The sequence below is a fragment of the Rhinichthys klamathensis genome, unplaced genomic scaffold, assembly GCF_029890125.1.
Source record: "Rhinichthys klamathensis goyatoka isolate OS25496 unplaced genomic scaffold, OSU_Roscu_1.1 h1tg000007l_1, whole genome shotgun sequence".
NCBI classification, from domain to species: domain Eukaryota; kingdom Metazoa; phylum Chordata; class Actinopteri; order Cypriniformes; family Leuciscidae; genus Rhinichthys; species Rhinichthys klamathensis.
This window is the reverse complement of record NW_026606560.1, coordinates 1348727-1371532: the sequence shown is the minus strand read 5'-3', so window position 1 is coordinate 1371532 and position 22806 is coordinate 1348727. Positions and strand designations below refer to the sequence as shown.

The window sequence follows — 22806 nt, the reverse complement described above, 5'->3', positions numbered from 1 at the left end:
ATGTATATTTACAGCATACAATTCATTTGAATCCTTCTTTCCCGACAATAATAAGGTAAAACGACTCTTCTGTCTCAGTGGTGACCTAAGTGAGATGTGGGTTGAGTCTTTGATTCCAAATTGTGGGACACACTCCCAATTCCAAACTTTGCATAAAAATACCTGGATGGAAACCTATCTACTTATAAGCAGTCCTTATATCTAATGTCTGGTTTTGGACGTTTATTTTCCTGTTTACTGTTTTTGTTTTGCACCATAGTAGTAGTATCTTTGTTGATTTAATTCCTTGATCATCCCCAGGTTTTCCCTATTTCCCCTGTTATTCCCTGTATAAGGTACGTTCACTCCATACTGGAATTATCGGAATTACTGCCGTAATTGTGAGATTTCGACTTGTACAGCATTTACGTCCTTGTAGAACTCATAATTACAACTTGTAAACTCAGAATTCACCACGTGACCGCTCTACCACCGAAATGTTGCAGATTCATTTTGGCGTTGGTAGTGTTACCGTAGATATGCATAATTCCGGGTCTGAGGATGTGAACGGCACAGAGTAGAAAGTCACTTGTTGTCATCTCGTAATTACAACATGGTGTGAATGCAGCAATACCCCTTGTGTTTCATTGTTCTTTGTTAGGTTTTAGTTCTCAGTTCTGGTTCTTGTTTGCTTTTTTTCTTGTATGTTTTGGGTTTATCTTTGTTAAAATGAGTTTATCTGCATTTAGATCCAGTCCCCCCTCTTTTCTGACCTCACCACCATCACATTTAGAACATATGTGTTATTATAAATCTGTCATTTGTAGTTAAGTGGCTTGTTAAGGGAGCTCCATAAAATGTTTACAGACCTGAATGGATTGACTTACACTATCTGGATTTAAATGCATAAATCAGCTTGTGCTATGCTAACATTGGCTAAAAATACTTGACCCAATGTTTCACACTGCCCTTCAGATGTTCCTGAAGATGTTAATAATGTAGGCTGCCTCCAGCAGATGCCTCATTCTCACACCTTTGGCTAACTGGCAAAATTTCAGTTACTGGGTAACTAAACATGAGATAGTGCCCACTTTTCAGAGAACAGTTCATTGATAAGACTTGTGGCAGTGGGCTATGTTACCTTTCTAGTCCATGACTTGACCTTTAACCCTTGAACTTAAATGTGATAAATCAGACTGTATATACAAGTGCATGTAAAGGGTGCAATGAGGTCACATTGGCTGCTTTGTCTTGCTTATTTAGCTGGACAGTTTATTCAAAGCAATTCTGCAAACAGGTTTCTGGAGTTTATAGTTAACTGGACTGGATAGTGCCTGGAGATATAAAAATGGGAATAGTTCTTCAAGAGATATAGAATTGTTTTTTTAATGGACAGTCAGTCATTGACTTGTTTTTTTGTGATTCACCTAATCACCATTTTCTTTCTCCTCTCATAGATTCAGGGCCATCACCATCTGTGTTTGCATCCATGTATAGACATAAGTCCTGTGAAAACATAAAAAAAAAAGGTGAATCACATGACATTTTGCATGTGTTTTATTAAATTTTGAGTTTAAAGAAGAACAACAAAGTAATATTAGTGATTAATCATAAATGGCTGAAAATGTCAAAAAGCAGCTATGTTGCTGTGGAAAATTAGCCTGGGTTTCCCCATACTGCCTTTGCGCAGCGCGATTTTATTCACGCTGCTAGGCAGTCTGGATACCATGGATCAAATTTTCCCATCGTCTTCTTCCTCGTGTAATTTCTTTCGCTCTACATACGTCATCTGGTATAATTGAAACGATTGGCTATGAGCTACGTACAGGCGCATTTGATAGAGATTCGTAGCACCCAATAAACGGCTCTGGGCATTCGTAAACCACGCCTCAAATACGAGAAAATGAACATGTGGCTCAATGAGACGTGGTTTGACGTTAGTAGGGATGGGACGGTATGAAAATTTCATATCATGATTATAGTGTCCAAAATTATCGTGATTATCAATATTATCACGGTTTTGTTAAAATGAGATGAAGATGTTCAAAAAGAACTGATGCTCACACTGAAAACATTTCAACAAGTTTTATATTTGAAAATCAACAAACAACAAATAAAACAAGCAGCTCTATGCAGTTTTTTAAGCAAGATTCTAGTCTGTGCCATTTCTTTATAATGACCGTCGTCAATAGCAACGCATTATTACACAGCGCGCACATCCATGTATTACAACGGACGCGCGCTCTTGTTTCATTCAAATACAACTTGCCGTCTTGTGTCTACCGTTTTTGATTGGATTGGAAATGAAATCAGAGTTGATTTATTGTTTGCAGAGTTTGATAATATTGTTGTGATCATCTTGTCTGGACGATTGTTTTGTACGCTGTACAAAATGGTTTTATAAACAGGTAAGATTTAAAACATTAATCTCAATTTAATATGTCCCCGTAATTATGTGGTAAAAATAAAATCGGTGTAACAAGTGTACAATGAAACTATACATTATACTATCCCTTAAAATGTCACTCTTAATAATAGTATTGTTTGAAGTTGTTCGTTCGTCTTTGGCTCAAAGCCACTTGCTGCGAACCTTTCTTCGTGTAAGCTGCACGTTTATTTCAAGTGGGTGACATAATATATTTCAACTCAAAACAATTTTTCGTGCCCAATTATTTCCCAGACGTAGTTTTGGTATTGAGGTCCAAGTTAACTTGCCTTGCGTTCGCTATACAACACTGGGTGATGGCCACACAAGACGACTCGGCAGATTTGAAGTGTTTCTATTGCAGCGACTTTTTGTGCTGACAGGGTTACCATCCTCGATCAAGTTTCCCTCAGGACTTTTGTAAAAGCCAAAATATGACCACACCTCAGATTTGTTCCTCTTAAAGCAGCACTAAGTAGGAATTCTGTTTTTGTCAAACAGCGACCCCTAGAGTCGCTGTGGAGTACTCGTACTGTCGTGAATAGCACTCACGCAGAGATGGCTCGCACTCACGGCCGGATCCCCTCCCCCTGTACACCGGTACCTGTTCAGTAGGATGGACGGTGTAACGAGTGGAAATAAGGTATGGCCCCTTTAAGAGCTGCGCGCGCCCAAGACCACATGTATACGGCGCTGGGTTATTTCTGTTTGATGCTCATTTTATCAGAATTTTATCAGATCTGTTTTTTTGCCGTAAAGCAATTCGTTACCTCGCGAGACCTGATATCACACGATACTTCCTAACACTGAGGCCGGCGGCTCGCCGCCCCAAAGTTGCAAGGGTGGTTTTGCGGCTCACAGGCACCAGGGGGGTGCGAGACGACCACCATTCAACACAAAATCAGTAATATAAACATTACAATGACTCCAAAGCTGTTCGGTTAAGGTAAAAAAGTTACTTAGTTCACCTTTAAAAGGCAAGAAAAATATCCCGAGCACGGTCACTGCCTTCCGCCATTCCTTCTCGAAAAAAAAACAAAAAAACATTGCGTGCTGCGCCTGCGTCAGACTGTTGCTGGCTGGACTGGATTAACAGTGAGTTACTAAAATTGCGATAATCAAACACGGTTTTAATGATAATTAAATTTTAAACGATAATACTAACCGTCAGTACATTTTATCGTGGTTTATCGTGAAACCGGTAATCGTCCCATCCCTAGACGTTAGCCAGGCTAGTGGAAAATAACTCCACAGCTTCACTGGCTGTTGCTGCCCTCTGTCTTTTTTTTAAAAAGTCATTTAAGAAAATTCTTTCTGTAATTTGTGTGTAGGTCAGGGAACATGATTAAATGATTTAATAGTTTTATTTATTTATTTATTGTATTAATCATACTCAATTGACAGTCCTTGTAATTACAGAATTAATCATTACAAATTACAAAGCTAGTAATAATTACTTTTTTTTTTTTTGTGCAAATCTACTTGTGAATGAAGAGTTCAGATTATTCATTGTATTTGTATAGTGCCTGCACACTTAGTTACTATGGTTTCTTACTACAAGTGATCTTACTACAAAGACATGCGCACACAGAATACCCAAACACATAATTTGCTTTTCCTCTGGCACTCACCTGATCATATAATGACTCTCTGTCCGCACTTCACTGTATGCGTAGGAGGACAGAGCTTCTCTCTCCACTTCTCTCTCTTTCACTCTCTCTCTCTCTTTCTCTCCACTACACATACATTTTCTCCTATGCTCACGTTTGTTATCTTGCCTGTTATGTTTCTATGACGTCAAGGAGAGAGAGGAGAGGTGGGTGATTAATATATATGTATGGTGTTGGCAATGGCAATGTTCTGCCTATGGACGATAATCCCTCTTGCTTTTGTTCCTGCAGTCCCTTGAGATGAACACAGCCTCTGCTAATGTATCACTGTACTGAAGGAAAGCCCTGCACAATCTCATTAGACTGTCATTACCGAATATACTGATATTAGCCTCACTTATTTTTCTTCATAGACGCCCTATTTGAACAGGAAGGAGAGGCACAAAGAATAGATCATTTTGTGCTTGTTGGTAGAATAGTGAAAGGAGAGAAATTTTATTTTTGTGCATGTGTATTTTTCTGTTTTGGGGTAAAGCAGAGTGTTGTGAGCAGAATGGCAGAGAAGGGAGTGAAGGGGTGGAGCCTTTTGGCTCCCCCATTCATATTATGCAAATAGCTCTGAGCCTGTGAGCGTCTGATTGGCTGGCTGGATGTGTTGCTGGCTGATAGGACAGATAAAGCAGCATTCAGCAGTGAGGCGCTGAGAAGAGGAGGAGGACAGCTTACAAGGAACAGAGAAAGAGAAACGGAAGATATAGAAGGCTTTAATGTACAGCACAAGCAAAGAAAAGAAATACAGCTATTTAATTCCTTTAACCACCTGCATGTCCACTGATAGAAGACTGTACAAACGGAAGATTTAAATGACAAGATTGAATGTGACTGGATTGTGACACTACCGTTGCAGCCCCTCCGGCAGGCAGCCCATTCACAAACAGCGGACCGCTTCAAGTGCTTTGACAGGGGAGAAGATGAGGAAATTCTGACTGACACTCCTCCTGCATGGAATTTTTATCTTGTTCTCGGTCTCAGTGATTTTCAGGAGACCAATCTTGGCTCTAGTCCAGTTCATCAGGCTGAGCTGAGGAAGCTGAATAAAGCCGGGAAGATATGCGAAGAAAAAGCAGACAAGCAATCAGCGTGAGTGCAGCATCTGTTTGCACCTGCCACTGAAAAGACAGCTCTGCCAGCACGGCTTTTGTCGTCCGCCTGCCTTCCTGGCGAATGAGAGACCGAGGCCTCTCGGCCGAATGGAATGGAATTCAGCCATGCGGCTCTGACTGGAGTTGTTGTTTGCCTTGTGCTGTCAGTGGGCAGGCAGTGCCTGCGTTCCTCCTGCTGCTGCTACTGACTGTTTCCAGATTATCTCAAGAGTGTAGGCTGAAAATATTCTCTGCTTGCTTCCGCCCCTCCACTTTTAGCCACTCTTGGGCAGAAGCAAGTGATAAACAACTAACTTGATGATTTGAATTAACCTACTTGGTGAATGGATGCACTGGGGGTTAAACTTAACTTGGTTGATTTAATGGAGTCTTTTGCCCCTTAAACTTATTCTGCATCTCTGGAGGATTGCGCTGGCCTGAATATTTTTCTATTTTCATCCCTCGAGGTGCCATTTTTATCATTAACTGTTCACCGGTTATGCAGAGGCTGTAGTTTCCATAGAAATGAAGATATCTGTGAATCTCTGGAGACTGAGAGTGTCAGAGTAAGGTGAAGGAGAGGTACAGGGAAATAAATCTGTTGTGTTTCCTTTAGCCTGGGATGAAAAGATGTTTGGATGATAGTGGAGATCACTGACTGGATGAATGAAGGAAGATTTTCAGGGAGACGCTTATTTTCCAGCCATTCCTCACTCTGAGGAAGTGAAGATACAGAGAGGCACAAAAACACGCTGTTCTCAAGGCACTCCTTTCTCTGAACTGCCAGAAGCAAACAGTGTACGGAGAAAAAGACTGTTAGCCATGTGCTAAAATGCTCTCCTACTCTCAATTGACTCTTTCAGTGTCCTCATGTTGAATCAAATTCTTCAAATTTTTCCATTTTTGAAATACCTGTTGAAAATCTATACTGTCAAATAGAGTGCATTGTTATTTTCATGAATAGCAGATGCTATTCGGTGAGAAAAATTACAAACAAGACTTGTAGCAAGTGGGAGAAGTTGTTCAAATGTCATTTGCTAATCTTATAGGATGATCGCATCTGTTTTTGCTGTGGATGAGCATGACATCAACAAAGAGCGAATTTTCAGCACTAATACCCAAAGCCTGGTCTCTGTCAGATCATTTGTGTCTCATGGACTTCTGATAATTCTTGGGTAGAGGACTTTATCCTTGATTAGGAAAGTGAGACAACTTCACTAAAGTCAAGATCCAGATACAAGACAGTAAAATGGATGATTCCAGTATATTAAGGCGGAGAGGCCTTCAGGTAAGGATGAATGATACTTCTAACATTATTTAAAAACTTGTTTGAAAGTTTTTCTCCAGTTTACTCCAGTTTCATATATGTGACTAGTCACATTTCATCCTTTAGGTTTGGTTCCTTTCTTATTTTTCACTGTTGCTGTGATGTGTCAGCACATAAAAAAAATGTAAGCACTGCAGAAAGCAAGAAAACTCTGCCTTGGGATCAAATTATCCAGTTTTGTCAAGCAGAGTGTACCTTTCGAATGTGTCTCGGTGATAACAGATTACCGTGCTCAGGGAGGGATTTCAAATTAATTAATGACTAAATTCAGCATTTTCCTTTTCGTATCTGCTTTTCTGTCCCTTATTCTTCAAATAATTTTCTTACTAGCTTTCCTGTCTCCTTTCTTATTTGAATTACAGGAACTGTCAATAGTCATCATCATGACTCAGTGTTTTATATGGGTACAAACTTTTTGTTTGGACAGCCGAACAACGATTGAATTAGACTGAGCTAGAATGTGAACCAATAAAAACAAGCTTGTGTGTATGTATGTGTGTGTGTATATATATATATATATATATATAGACACACATCAACACTTAATCATCTGACGCAGATGCTAAACTGGGAATGTAATCACACACATGAACAAATATTCCTGGCTTTTTGCACACCCACCTCTTTTACACCCTTCAGTCTTGTTTTTTCTGTAATATTGTAACAGTCCAAGAGTGTGTTGTGTAACTGCATTCAGTAAGTCCATCTGCTAGTTAACCCAAGTAGATGACGACTGCTCTGCTAAATTTGAGAACATAGCCTCTTGATGCTAAGTACATGTCAAGAGATGAATAAGAGTGTTTTTCATATCTCATATACATATATTTAGTATCAACTCTAATTTAAACAGTGTTAGCTACACAATGCAGTGCAGGATTCAGACTGCTATTTGAGAAACTATTTGATTGTATAATTTAGCTCCTTGTCCGCAGGGGTTTTCAGTGGGCAAGATAAGATGTTTGTAAACGAGATGAAAAGAGAAATGACAATGTCCGGCTATAATTTGGATAATATTTAAATGACACTTGTGAAATGGAGTGGTGCAGGATTTCACTGAAGTGTCATTCACTGGAAATGCATTTTGCTTTTGAAGAGCAGCGCAGGCACAGTTTGCTTCCATTCTGGGTAATAGCGGAGGTTTTAAGGCACTTGGCAGTTCTTGCGCTCACTGCTGTCTTTTGTGCTAGGGTGTCTGTGTTTTTGCCCGTTGGCTGTGGGGCTGGATGTGGTTGAGCTGAACTCTTGTGAGCTGAACTCTGTGTTGTGTCTGTTCACTCAGCTGTGCAGTGGGGAGGGTTTGTCTCGATAAATCCACCGTAGGGCTTTCTGTCTGCCAGAACCGGACAGTGAGATGAAGCAGCGGGCTTATTCCGCTATCTACTGTAACATCTCATTTAACTTCATATCCGGTTTCTACAATCACTCTGAGTGTGTCAGCAGAATCTGAACAACACCACTAGAAACACAAATAATACCATTCAAAAGTGGTTAGTAAGGTTTTAAAAAAAAATGTTTTTAAAATAAGTCTTATCCTCACCAAGGCTCCGTTTATTTGTTTAAAAATCACAGTAAAAATTGTAATATTGTGAAATATTATTATAATTTAAAATGGCCGTTTTCTATTTTAATATATTTAAAAATTTAATTTATTTCTGTAATGGCAAATCTGAGTTTCAGCAGACATTACTCCAGTCACACGATTCTTCAGAAATTATTCTAATTTGGTACTCCAGAAACATTTATTATTATTATTGATGTTAAAGCTGCAGTCCGGCATTTTTCCTCTTTGTCGCAATCTCTGTTTGAAATCTGTAATTGCAGTTATTCGCGGAATTATTAACTTTGCGTGAGTTGCACATCGGCATGAAACAGCGCGGATGAACACAATGTTTTGAGACTGCGAGTCTGTCAGTCACCGCGCCGATGTGGAAACTGGCATTCAGAATCACACATTCTACTTTTGGAAGTAGGCCTACAGTATGACCATGACAACATAGGAATTTTCATCGGAAAATGTCATCTGAACAAGTAAGTAACATCCACATCAACTAAGGGGGGAAAGCCTTGCAGTAAATCGTGCTGATTAAATATAACGATCGCGTCAAACCTTTCAAATTATACTTTGTTCTCAAATTATCAACATCAGCATTGTGACTACATTTAATGTGTATTATGATTACCCTGTAGTTCAGTTTCTATTTCTGTGCAGTCTAATTTCTAATTGTCATACCAATAAATTAATGTTTCTTTACTGGTTTTCTTAAAAAAAAAAAAAAAAAAAAAAAAACACGTATCTGTAATCCGATGCATATTTAAAACTATATATAATTTTCGGAGGAGGCCGTTTTGGTTTGCTTGGAGTAGAGGTGAATTGCTCCCTCTCATAGCTAGCACAAAATATTTACCATAATAGCTAAACGAATAAAGACAGGAAACTCCGTAACTGTGTGAATTAAGCGAACAAGTGTGCTACTGTTACACGATTGAACTATTGAAATGTCTTACCTGTCCTGTCCTAAAAGAAAAAAAGCCGTTTCTGCGTCCGTTTTGAACCGATGTTTATCCTTGTTTTCGCGTGGGCCAGTTGCAGTCTCTTTTTTCTCTAACGTTACCCACTCCGAAGTCCGAAATATTTGGGGTTTACAAGTGGTGAATGTCCAGTTGTCACTGGTGATTGTCGTTTGAACCTTTCTGGATCCGCCATAAGTTTAATTATTTAATGCTGTGAGAAAAGGCTAAAAATGTCCACCTCCAACATCCTCACGCAATATAGCCGACTAGCCGGGACGCCTTCTTTATGTGTACAGATGTGACGTAATGACGCAAAGACATGCTCGAATTTCCCGCGGAAATCCACCAGTACCACTGGAATTAAAATCATTATTACAAGCTAACCGTTTTGAATCGGGCAAAATCAAGCAGATATTTTTGAACACTGGCTTATGTTTTTTTTAATTATTATTATTTTGGATAATTTTTAACCCAAAAAAGTTACGGACAGCAGCTTTAAAGACAGTTGTGCTGCCTAATATTTTTTTGTTGTGGAAACCATGATACATTTTTGTTTCAGTAGGCCTATACTTTTAAATCCAAAGTTCGAAAGAACAGCGTTTGTTTGTAATAGATTTTTTTCGTACCAGTCTTTTGTAAAAGTCTTTACTGTCTAAAACCGTCTTTACTGTCACTTTTGAACAATTCTTTCAAACATTTTCTCACCCCAAACTTTTGAACGGTAATGTATGCACATTTTTCTCTGGGGCTCCTTGAAATCCATATTTTTTACGAACCTATTGACTGATTGCTGATGAATAGGTCATTATGGCTTTAAGCCATGCATTCCCTTAATGCTCTAAAGTGGTCTGGGCAGTTAGTCACATGGGGACCGAGCCCAGTATGGCTGGCCAGTGCGAGACGCAATGCCCTGGAAAGCCGCATTTGGCAGTGTTTATGGGATGAGATTCTCCGTAATGCTTCTAAGTGGTCTCCTGAGGCCCAGACCTGGTACATTTTTTTCCTCAAGGTCAGTGGTCATCCACATGCGCCTGACAATCAAACACTCTTTGGTCACAGATTTAAATTGTTCATTAGGCACTTAGGCATGACGTGAAACACGTTATCAAATTGTTAAATTGTTAATGAATAAGAATAAAAAAAATTCTGACAATGTAGCTTATACTGTATGTAGGCTGTTCATATTTGGCAAACAATGTAGCATATTGGGATATGGAGTCACATGTGTGTGATTTGATTATTAGTATTTTAGTGCTCAAACAATTCATCATAGATAAATATTGTATTGCATTGGCTGATGTTTATTTCTAACTAGCTCTCTGTTCACAATGTATTTAATTGTTGTGTATTGCTATGTATTATTTGTGAGCCCTAGTTTATATAAACTGTGTTTTGTAAAAGTGTATATATTTATTTAAATAAGAATAAAAAAAAAAACATTTATTGAAATAAATGGTATCGGCCCAACCATTGTGATTATATCTATCAGATTGTAAACTAATCACAATGTAAAGAAGTGTTAACAAAAATGTTGTTGGTCCATGGCTTAAATGGTCATGTAAAACTAAATGATGATTTTTTTTTGATGCAAGAAACCTTGTCCAGCATTATAAATTAATCTACACGTACAGTCAAACATAAAAATGTATTCAGACAGACACCTTCAACATTTCTCACATTATCAGATTATTCGCTATAGTTTAGAAAATGGTAATAAAATATGACAAGAACTCAGAGTTATCAAATCAGTTGATATTTCACTGGTTTTGCCCATCCTTCTGTTAGACTCTCACAAATGAATTAGGTTGAATAGCTGTCAGCTGTTAAATTTGAGGACACAATTAGCTTAATTTTGCTCAGTCTGTGGTGTAAAAAGGTCGCATTAGCAATTAAAGCAAAAAATAAAAGCAAAATGGTCAGGTCAAAGTGTCTGAATAATTTGACTGTATGAAGAATTTTGGGGTATACTATGTCACAGTTTACCTTATTTTGCTATCCTCACTTACATAAATGAACTATAGTGTCCTGCACCCACTAGTAATACAAAAAAAAAAAAAAAATTATATCTGGTGTCTGAATAATTCTTGGTGTGACTGTAAATAAATGAAACCATATGATATAGCCTATTTAAACACTTCAGACTTTAAAAATATGACAGCTTAGAATTTCAGTCATTTTTAAAGGTTAAGTAGAGATTGTCCTGTTACATAATGCCAGGTTTTGTGCTCCCTTTTATTCCTTCTTTGGAAATTCACCTTCAGAATTAATGTGTCCATCCAGCTTAGAAGTGGAATTTCATTTGAAGTGAAAGTGTAATAAATAACCTTTTTGTGAGAGGTAAAATCTGATTATGCTGTGTTTTGCTTTTCACTCTTATCTGTGGTGATGTTGCAGGCTTGATTTTTCCCCATGATTACTGTGAATGTATCCACAGGAATTTAGTTTTGCGTGTTACATACTTGCTCTTGTGTGACTTAACACACTGGTAGATCCCACTGTATTGCTAAATATGTGTTGTGAAGATATTGCCTAATTTGAACCTTGCCGTTTCATGCAGTTAATCGGTGAACTGTACCCTTTGTCAAGGTATTAGCACTAAGAATGCAGGTCTTTGTTCTCTAGCTCTTTTGTTTGTGTTGATGAGCTAGAGATAGAGGTGATTGTGTCAGGGTTTTTGGTCTTCAGGTGCAGATGAGCTCTGGAGGAGTGGAGCGTAGATGTGCCGCTGGGCTCTTTATCTTTATGTTTCTCCTATTTCCTGACAGGTTAGAGTGTTAAATTGTTCTTATGCCCTGGTGCGTTTGTAGGCGAGGATTTCGGACATCTGGAGATTGTACCTGTGGGCTGTATTGAATCGGAAAAGAAAGGGAGGAGGTGATGGAGATGGTGCAGCTTTTGCGGGATGAGCTCTTTAGGTGGTAGTTCAGTTTGTAATGGCACATTTTGACTCCTATTGCTTTTTATCAACCACAATGGCCTGCCTGACGCAATGACCCACTTTTATATGCTTATTCATTTTCAACTGCTGGCACTGATAAATAGTTGTCCCACCTTTCTTCAAACTGGATTAACTTATTTTTATGTTTTCTAGAGTTGTTGTTCAAAAAATGTCAGTACTAAAATCAATACCAGTGAAATATAATAATAATAAAAAAAACTCAGCCCCCTGGTTTCCACTTACTTTTACACTTTTTTTCTGTTTTTAATCTGTTTACTGGCAGACTACCAATAGGCATATTGAAGGAAATGGTTCTAATTCAGCAAGGAATTATCGTATTGGGGCTGTGTAGGCAAAAACAGCGGCATATCAAGTAATCTGCTTTTACTTTAGCAGAATTAAAGTGGTCAAAAAGGTTTCAAGGTGTCTTAATCAGGCACAGTTGTTCTAAAGGGAATGCTGAAGGGCTGGTGTTTGGAGAGTATGCTGGACACTTATGGCCATGGCCTGCTCTAGGATGCTACCAATGGACAGTGATGAGAACAGAAAGCCATTAGCCTGCAGGCGTTCAGTGAGCTGGTACGGAGTCAGACTGTGCATTCTCAAGGAATCGATACAGGCTGCATCTCTAGCTGGGCAGGTAAGAGAAAAAAAAAATCTAACATTTAGGGTTTGTAAACAGTGCTTATTCCTTTGTAAAAAAAATCATGTTTTGTGAGAGAAGTTTTTTAGGGCCATCTAAAAAGTACCTTTTTGCCAGTATATTTCAATATGTTACATTTTTCTATATTTTATGAAATTTTCCATTTTTTTTTCAACATTTACAGCCATATTTAGTATAAAACTTTTTTAAGAAGCGGTCCTTTCCTTTTGTCTGCTTGATGTGAAATACAGTATTTAATTTCTATGAATGATCTTCACACTAGAGTAATGCAACAAATTCTGAGGTCATTTGTCCAATTCACATGAAATTTGGCGTACAAAATCTGTTGAAACTCACTACCTAAATCATCCACATTTTCTATTCATTGAAATTTGGCAATTGTGGTCATGTTTTGCACTTTTTCTAATATGCTTGGACCCCAATGATTGCTGCTCTCTTTTATAAATGTGCTCTTCAAACCTTCAGCTTAGAAAATTCATCACAAAATTAATTTTCAAAACATCTCGTCATTGTGTTACTTATTGTCTCTGTCAGATCCGGGCTGGAGGCATTACTGACACTTTGTGAATACTGATGCAGCACTGTAAAAATGACAGTCATGGCTATTGAGCTGCTAAATAACTCATGACCGCACTCTGACCAGAACAGCCGCTTACCAAGAAGCTAAAGGGATAGTTTCTGATGACTCAGCAATGTATTAGAATGGGCATTAGTCTAGTTTCCCCAGAGATTTACATTACCATTAATATTCCTCTTTTAATACTGAATTACCCCAAAGAATAGGTTGACATCATAATTAAGGTTAAAAGCCTGTTGGTTTCAGCACATCAGTCACTTAGTATACACTAAGCTGTTTAAAATGGATGTACAATGTTTCCCATTGTAGATGTTGTCCTAAGCCCCTTTCCGGTCTGTATGAGACATGCTCAAATGAACACCAGCACTGTGGAAGTCATATTATTCTACTGCACCATACTTTGATTGAAGAAAGCTCACTCTTTAAGGTCATTCAGACTGCAGAGATGCCTGTGTCCTAGTTTTGTCTATCCTCATAACAGTACAGTGCATTCTAAACACTTTTCACGGTATTTTCCTAGTACCTGTTTCCCTGAAAATAAGTTCTTCACTGAAACTTGTTTTGCATGTTTTTGTAATATGATCAGGCTGTTTCATGATAACCTGATTATCAGCGTCCAGTGGGAAAAAATAGCAAAAGAGTGCGTTTGTGTTTTTGCAGTTTTTTTGTGGTTGATTTTTCCTAACCAAGACAAACGTGGCCTGTGTTTGAATGAAGGCAGAAGGTAGGAAAATACAGGATATTTATTTAACAAATAAAGAAGGCAGAGAATAAAAATAAAAGACTAATCGAGAGACCATCAATTTATTAATTTTTTTGCAATCATGTTCCATTTACTTCCCATCCATTTGTTGTGCTGTATACTTTTGGCGGCTCTGTCAGCACAGTAAAGCCTCGTCTTATTCCAAGATGGTTGTGATTTCAGACAATGTTGTCTAAAATATGCATTTCACCATGCTCCTACTTGGGTATGGGCAATGCTGCCGGCCCCCCGGTCAAAGACTTGGGATACATGCATTACGGGCACAGCAATAAGCTCACTTTGAGACCAACATGAAAGCATGAGCTCATCGTTTTAGACTGAATAGAGGAGAGAGGGGGAGGGGGGTGAAGGGGAAAGTGCCAGAAAGAGAGTGGACTCAGCTGCCAGAGATTGAAACAAGCACACAAACCCAGACTTGGATTGGTGGCTTCACGGCAGACAGTATTACTTAGCAGTAATGAATTCAGGCTTAATCTGTTTTGTCCCCATTGTCTTAGAGATAAAACATTAAGATAGACACTAAAAGACATTCAATCAATGACAAATGGGTTACTACCATAATCGCAAATCACAAACAGTATAAAATATTTAACATTAGCAAATTTTATGTAATGTGACATTTTACAGTGTAACAAGATATTCAATAAGAAGAAAATGGCTTGATTTTGTTCATCAGGAATTTATTGAATTGTGAAAAGTGGGTGGTCCATATCAAAATGGATTCTGATCAAGGTTAGTCAATTGAGGAAGATTTGTTAAATAAATTATTTACTGTTATTGCCATAACTTTTATGTTTTGCATCACAATACTAGTCTCAAAATGTGTTATTTATATGGCTATTGATTAACATCATTTTCTATATTTGCACAACCTAGATGACGTCAACTAAAAAGGAAGGTCATTTCAGAGCCAGAGTGAGTCATTGCATTTTTATGAAAGATTACGTACGCAAACATTTATTTTTCACAAAATTCATTTGGAATGACATGCACTAATGAATCATTAACAATAAGACCAGGGACATGTGTTAAGAAAGTAAATCGTGTACATTTTTATTTCATTTTAGAGTTAAATGAGATGTTGTAAATAAAGTGTGTCCTCTACTGAAGCTTTTGCTTTTTAGACACTTCATCAAAGTCAAGCTGCACAAAAAAAAACGTGCCTTTACAGGGCTCTACAGTGCGACCATTTTGCTCGCATATGCCCCTAAAAATCGAACCGGAAAAATGATTTACGAGCACAATGTGCGAGTAACTACAACCTACCATAATCGAAAACGAGACGATAACTAAATAAAAACTAGTTTTGAATGACAAAAACTATGACGAAAATCTATTGACATTTTCGTCAACGAATAAAAACTAGACAAAAATGTTAGATACTGACGATTTGGAAGCGATCCAGTCAGAACTGATGTCCTGCGTTTGATGCGCACATTTGTACTGTAACCTAACGTGCTGATCTACCCAGCGGCACACGGGTTGACATGCGCTGCATCTCATAAAACGTTACAAAACGTAAACGTCTGGGAGAATTAGTAGAGCAGACATATATATCTGAATTAGAGTGACGACGCAAAAAAAGAGCTCTATTCGGTACGGTTTTCTGTGCGCACACACCCGACCCGAAGCGTGCAGCCATGCACATAGACACATAAAGCAGCGAGGACTGAATTAAGCTGTCTGAATGGACAAATACACAACATTATGTCGAAATGTCTGTTTTGGAGAGTATTCAGGTAAAACTATGTTAGTTATGTCTTAAACAGTTTTGAGTGTATCGGATGTGCATCAGTGCAATTGGATCCGCATGTCATTGGACATGATCCGATGTCTTAAAGTGACCGTGGGTAATAAACCTAATGCGGTCTGTGTCATCAAGCAACAAAAGAAAAAGAGAATAGCATTCACTGCTCGTTAATAGCTTTAATAAGGAGGATTCATTATATTTAATTCATACAAATAAATATGTCTGCTGCTTGAAAGAATAAAGAATAATATATGCAAGTAGTTGTAAAGAATGCATATCATTCATTGAAAAGAAGACTATTCTACTTTAGGAAAAGTAGTTTTATTTAATTTTAAGATATTTTTTAAGTCACAGTAGTTAAATCTGTATCTATATTGCATGTTCAAACTTTAAAATCATACATATTAACTGGTTAATAGATGTTTTCTCCGGGAGTATATGGGTTTGGAAATTTTTGAGAAATTCTAAATGAATGCATTACAATTGAACTAAACCCATTATATTTTAGTCATCGGAATTGTTTTAGTTTTAGTCGACGAAATACAATAAGATTTTAGTCGACTAAATCTACAGTAGATACTAATACTAGTAAATACTAATACACTCATTTAAACCTAGTTTCTCCTCCATGTTGTGGAAAGAGCCACATTAACAGATTTCCACTGCACAGGTGTGCCAATGTGCTCCTAGCCTCCTCCTAAGAGCAACACGTTCCCCTTGTTCTGTTTTATAAAGTGATTGTAAAGTGTGATTTATACTTCTGCATCAAATCGACGGTTTCACACCATAGTTGAACACAAAGAGAAGGAGCACAGACGTAGTGTATATATATATAATAAATAGTTTGTTAAACTCTGTTACTTGAAAAATCTTCACTGCGCTCCAAAATTTCTTTGTGTGCTCCTACATTTTTTCATTTATAGGAGCACATGTGCTCCTTGGGAAAAACCTTAGAACCCTGCTTTATTAAAAGCCTGCCACAAATATTTAGTTAGTGTATCTAAATCAGTTTTTTATTGGTTTGTGGGTGAAGAATAGAGTAACATTCCAGGATAGACACCCCCCTCTCTATACTTGGCCGTAGGCTAAATATTGTTTCCAAACACAGTTTCACAAAAACAACATGTTTGGACAAATGAGGACACTGTACTCCTTTCCTACACTTAGAACTAACAATTCTCTCTTGATGGAAACTATAATACCTTTACTGTCACTTCCCTTTCTCTGTTTTTTTTTCTTCTTCCATTGGCTTCTATCTCTCTTTTTTCCTTTTGTCTGGCACTTGAAGTCAGTGGTCTCTGCTGTAGCACCTCTCTCAGTAGGCATTAATCAAATGCACAGCAAAATAGCAGTATGTTGGTTGCTTGTCTGTCTGTTCGCACAGTTGGGGGCGGTTTTTGATCGTCTGCCTCTCGTGTGGTGTCCTCTCTGGGGAGCCAGACCTCAGTCTACCCTCACACAGCCGTTTCTCCTTCAGCTAGTAATGAGCACCATTGCTCCTTTTGTCTCTGTGTATCTGGCGTCTTTTCTGCCATCCATTACACATACATGGGCTCCATGCCTTGATTGCTCTTTCTCTACATTGGCTCTTTTATTTGTCTGGGTGTGGCGTGGTTCCATCTTCTATTGTTTTCCCAGTCTATTTTCTCTTCTCAATATATTTTCATTTTCTTTACCTTCTGTGAATTTATTTTCATTTCTTGTGTTCATTTTCTACTAGAAGCGCTCATTCATTGTCTTCCTGAGAGGCGCATTTTAGTAATTGTTGTATTATTCAGAAAAATTCTGTAGCTGTTTTCTTTGACCAAGACAAATGAGGTTCCTTTGCTAGTGTGCAGACTCTTGTGCTGAGTGTGTGTGTGGATTGTGTTCATGGTTTATGGGGGGTGGCAGATATCCCAGAAGTGTGAATTGAAGATGTTTGTGTGTCAGGGAGTTTGATAGCACCTGGGAGTCGAATACTGACGACCGGAGAAGTGTCTGTTCGCGTACCAGTAATGAACTCAGACTCTTAGTCATGGGGGACAGGAGGAATAGTGGGAGAATGTCAGAGACAAAGATGGGACAAATATGACTTCATTACTCTCCCAGAGGAGCAGGGGATTTGTTTAGTAGCAAGTGCAAACACAATTTGGGAAAACAAACTTTTTGGGAAATAATTATTATATATTATTTCTAATAAATTATAAAAAAAAATGTTTTAAATGATTTATTTCTTATTTTGAATTAGCTTATTGTAAATGTTGTATGATTGTATTATGTATTATATATATATATATATATATATATATATATATATATATATATATATATATATATATATATATATATATATATGAGGGGCACTGAGGGGCAGGGCGTCATATAGCCTATTTTCGGCCGTTTTTCTTTTTCGGCCAAAAACCGCAAATGCCATTTTATGCCGATAATTTTTGGTGGACGATAATTTTTTTAATTTCTGTGCATTCCCTATCTATAATGTAAGTCCATGATTACAAAACACACTTTTACTGGAATCGATGGCATGCGATGCAACACATTACTGATTGGTTTGTAGTTTATCATTGCAGCACTGACTTGTCAGTGATTCAAAAATGGGTCAGTCTTTACAGTTTTCTTCCTGCTGCCTTATGGTTTCATTAATATGTTTGAGCACCTCAAAAGACCCAGTTTTTTTAACTTCTTTCCCACTCACGAATGCAATGTTCTATTCCTGCGGCTGTCAGCAAAACAGTACTGAATATTAGCATGATCAAACCACATGCGTATTGTTCAAGCCCCATTGTGGTGAGGGTAATGCATGGTTGCGAATAATCCTGCCAACATTGTGTTTTGAAGCTCCTTCGTCTGCATTGTGTGGTGGGGGGATGACGACTGTCACCATGTATGTAGGAGACGGATGAGCTCTCTTTGAATATCGCAGCCGGCAAGATATACCAATGAGACAGCCTGCTGCTACATGTGGAGAGATCTGACAGAATGTAGCTCCAGCATTGTCATGTTAGCTCGATGCTAATGTGTAATGATCTGTAGAAAAAACAGTGCTGGCAATGGCTTAAAGCGTTAAAGTCCAAATAAAGGTAAAAGCAACATAGCTGTCAAACAGAAGCGGCAAATACGCTTCCCGATTGGCATGCTGGTACATCATTACTGCATTTTAATTCTTCAAAGAAGAAAAAAAGAAAAACACATCTGCCAATCTCCACACCAGCATTGTGTTTTTCTTTACTCTCCATAATCTCCACTTAGGAATGTAGATTTAATTTGAATATGCAAATTCTAATTAGGATTAGTGGGGTTTTTTCATGTTCTTTTTTTAATTTCCACAGTTTGATAGTCAGTGTGAATAGCTTGACTGATCGCTAGATTACCATCTGAGTGAGGGAGCGCAGGAAAAGACAGAATGAGTAAATTAAGGGCTAGACGTCCTCTTCTGCCAAAAGCGCACCACAATAGTAGGGATAATTACTTGGTGCTTCCTTCCAACAACACGAGGATATCCTCGTATATCACAAGTGCTAATTGCGCCGGTTTAGCCCTCACGTAGTATGACGGGAGGCTGGCGGCAGCCAAGTTGTCTTTGTATGTAATGATGATGATGATGATGTGGCATCTCTTAAAGGGTCACTTCACCCATTTCAACATTAATCTTTATTGAAAGTGGGTCATATATGTAGTCGAAATGTAAAAGAAATTTTGAATTTGATGCCCTCTTGACCGAGAAAAGACAGAAAATAACTTTAGTGCGCATTTGTATGCAAGACAACAACTCCCACAATGCACCACATTGCACAGCTCCGCAAGCCACTCCCACTAATCCAGAACAGCGCAAACATCAGAGAAATCACTTTTCCGTCTACAAGGCTAACGTTAGCTGCCACCAGAGTTAGAAATTCATTTCACACAAAATTTCTAGTTAGTTGGCTGTGGCGAGCAGGACGAGGGCGAGGGATGTGATAGGACAGCGCGAGGCCGGTGGCGCGAGTGATAATGAACGACAGCTGTGAGACGCACCGGTCTCTCTCGCGTCTCTCACCGAGGAGCGGACGCATAAAACGAGGAGCGACGACAGGGCAGATCGAGAGAGGAACAGGCCTGATTTTATGTTGTGTTTTGTTTCTGTTGTGTGTGGCCAGCAGTGAGGGGCTGCTCGCTTATATTTTTGTTTTGTATTTGTTTATTTTACTATTAAAATGTTTAAATGTTTGCCGGTTCCCGCCTCATTCTTCCCACAACAACGAACCCCGTTACATTGGCAAACTCATTAGTGAATTACTCCTCGTTTGTATTTCTTTCTATATGGTGAATTATTGCATGATGATGATAAAGTTACCTGGATGTTCAGTCAGAACATATGCGGTGCGAAACTTGGATGGATCACAACACAAACGTCCGTGTGCTCGTCTGATTCAGAGGTTTCGTCCAGGTGATATTGCGATCGTTGAAATTCTCTGCAGCAGACGGACTCTATCTGTGTCCGTAGCGCACAGCGAGAGCCGAGAGCACGACATGTAGGCACCAGCAGTCCGCCCAGCTCGAGCCAGTCCGGGCTTCTCGTCTGCGCCGGGCTGGTCTCCTGCGGCGGCCGCTGCCGCAGCCGACGCCGCCGCCTCTTGTTCCTCCATCAGCCTCAGCTGCTCTTCGCTATATTGTGGCTCGTATAAATAGCCACGAACATCAGTTTCGAGCAAAAGATTTTCAAAATCCTCGTCTTCCATATCGTGTGTCGTAAATTCAGGCATTATGGTAAATCTAACTCCTTGAGCGCTTGTTAGCTTAGCTTGCTGTCTTCCAAGCAAGATGGCGGATTAATAGTTTAGTTTCTTCAGGTTTAGTCCCACCCACTGATCTGTAATAGGCCGGTGGGGTGAGTGGGTCCCACGCCCTTGAATAATAATGAGCTAAAGGCTGTAGTTTTCTTAATATGCAATGAAATTTATCTTCCGTCCTATCGTGACGCAAAATGACGATATTTACGTCACGATAGGACGGAAGTAAAACACTTAAATCCTTTTTTCTCCCATCTCAGAAAAAAAACAAGCAAAATTCCACCATCATTATAATATATGACTGGGTTTCTAACAATACAAACCTTAATGCAAATGGGTGAAGTGACCCTTTAAAACCTGCAGCTGCGTCTAACAGAAGTATTTCACAGCATTTCTCTCTGCATCCTTCCGCTTGCCCTCCCTCTGTTCTTTTATTCACTCTTTTCCTATCCTGTACCTAAGCTGATGCGCATCCTGTCTTCCCCTGTGGCCCCGCCTCAGCCATCTTCCTGCCCTACATACTCCCAGCACCAGCTTCAATTAATATGAATGAGCTACAACCCGAATTAAACACCCAGTTCTCTCACACGCAACTGGGTTCAGTCTATTCCATGCATCCTAAGATAAATGATTACTATGGTAAACCGAGATGTTAGCAACTCTCCAGTTACCGTCTACAACACTCTAGCATCATGATGGCGAGTTTTACATGGGCAAACAACTCTCATATTCTGAAAAAAAAGTATGCTCTTATGGAGCTCTTAATTATCCTGCACTTGTAAATTATAAACCTAAATGTATCAATATCGTTCTATAGATGTTTTCCCTTGTTGTTTGGCACAGTTGTCCATCATCCTCTGTTACAGCCCAACAGTTTTCAATCACTCATTATAATGATGTCTGCTCTGCCACAGGCGTCACACTCTCCTTCTAATGTATATTGTTCTATCTGTTACAATGACCCAGTTAATTAATATCCTCCTAGTACATATAACTCTTTGATTTGCCTTTCCCTTTCTCACCCCCATCAGTTTCATTTGCTTGTTCATTGCAAGCAATTAGTCTCGACAGGCAGTGCTACGCCCCATTTACTCCATAAAACAATCAAACAGCCTCAGACCTGCTTTATGCAATCACTATACTATACCCTTCTTGAACTTTTATTGTTTAAGTATAGTGGGAGGAAGCAATGGAGGACTTGTTGGTTTCTAAGTTGTAATCTTGCCAGCAAAGCTTTTGGTTATAGTTGCTGACCTTTTAGGAGCTCTGTAACTCCGTCCTTTCCCCAGAAACTCAACGAGCAAGGCCTCCCTTGGGTCCACTGTAATTAGTTCATTAGTCCTGCGTAATGAAATCGGCCAAGACTGCGTCAACGTGTCCAGGGGTGGCAGCGTGCTTGTATCTTTCTCTCTCACACCGTGTCCTAACCAGGTGTGACTTAATAAAGCTACACACAATAAAAGATATCTCTTTCTTGCTTCTCGAGCAAAAAGCAACGGGGCATTTTGGTAATTTTATATACAGGTCCTTCTCAAAAAATTAGCATATTGTGATAAAGTTCATTATTTTCCATAATGTAATGATAAAAATTTAACTTTCATATATTTTAGATTCATTGCACACCAACTGAAATATTTCAGGTCTTTTATTGTTTTAATACTGATGATTTTGGCTTACAGCTCATGAAAACCCAAAATTCCTGTCTCAAAAAATTGGCATATCATGAAAAGGGTCTCAGTCTAAACGAGCTATTGACCTAATCATCTGAATCAACTAATTAACTCTAAACACCTGCAAAAGATTCCTGAGGCTTTTAAAAACTCCCAACCTGTTTCATTACTCAAAACCGCAATCATGTGTAAGACTGCCGACCTGACTGCTGTCCAGAAGGCCATCATTGACACCCTCAAGCAAGAGGGTAAGACAGAAAGAAATTTCTGAACAAATAGGCTGTTCCCAGAGTGCTGTATCAAGGCACCTCAGTGGGAAGTCTGTGGGAAGGAAAAAGTGTGGCAAAAAACACTGCACAATGAGAAGAGGTGACCGGACCCTGAGGAAGATTGTGGAGAAGGACCGATTCCAGACCTTGGGGGACCTACGGAAGCAGTGGACTGAGTCTGGAGTAGAAACATCCAGAGCCACCGTGCAAAGGCGTGTGCAGGAAATGGGCTACAGGTGCCGCATTCCCCAGGTCAAGCCACTTTTGAATCAGAAACAGCGGCAGAAGCGCCTGAACTGGGCTACAGAGAAGCAGCACTGGACTGTTGCTCAGTTTTGCATGTCATTCGGAAATCAAGGTGCCAGAGTCTGGAGGAAGACTGGGGAAAAGGAAATGCCAAAATGCCTGAAGT

General features: G+C 39.0%; 1 protein-coding gene across 7 annotated transcripts in view; it reads left to right on the top strand.

The window, feature by feature from the left end:
* The window catches only part of mast2 (microtubule associated serine/threonine kinase 2), a 178388-nt gene that overhangs the window by 76665 nt on the left and 78917 nt on the right, over nt 1-22806 (top strand). The window contains exon 1 of one of the 7 annotated variants that reach the window (XM_056259311.1): nt 4707-6444. The exons of the other annotated variants lie outside the window; for them this stretch is intronic. Within the exon in view, the coding sequence (XP_056115286.1) occupies nt 6406-6444 (39 nt within the window). The 5' untranslated portion in view covers nt 4707-6405. Of the gene's footprint in view, nt 1-4706; nt 6445-22806 lie in introns of those variants that run through there. 7 annotated transcript variants of the gene reach the window in all.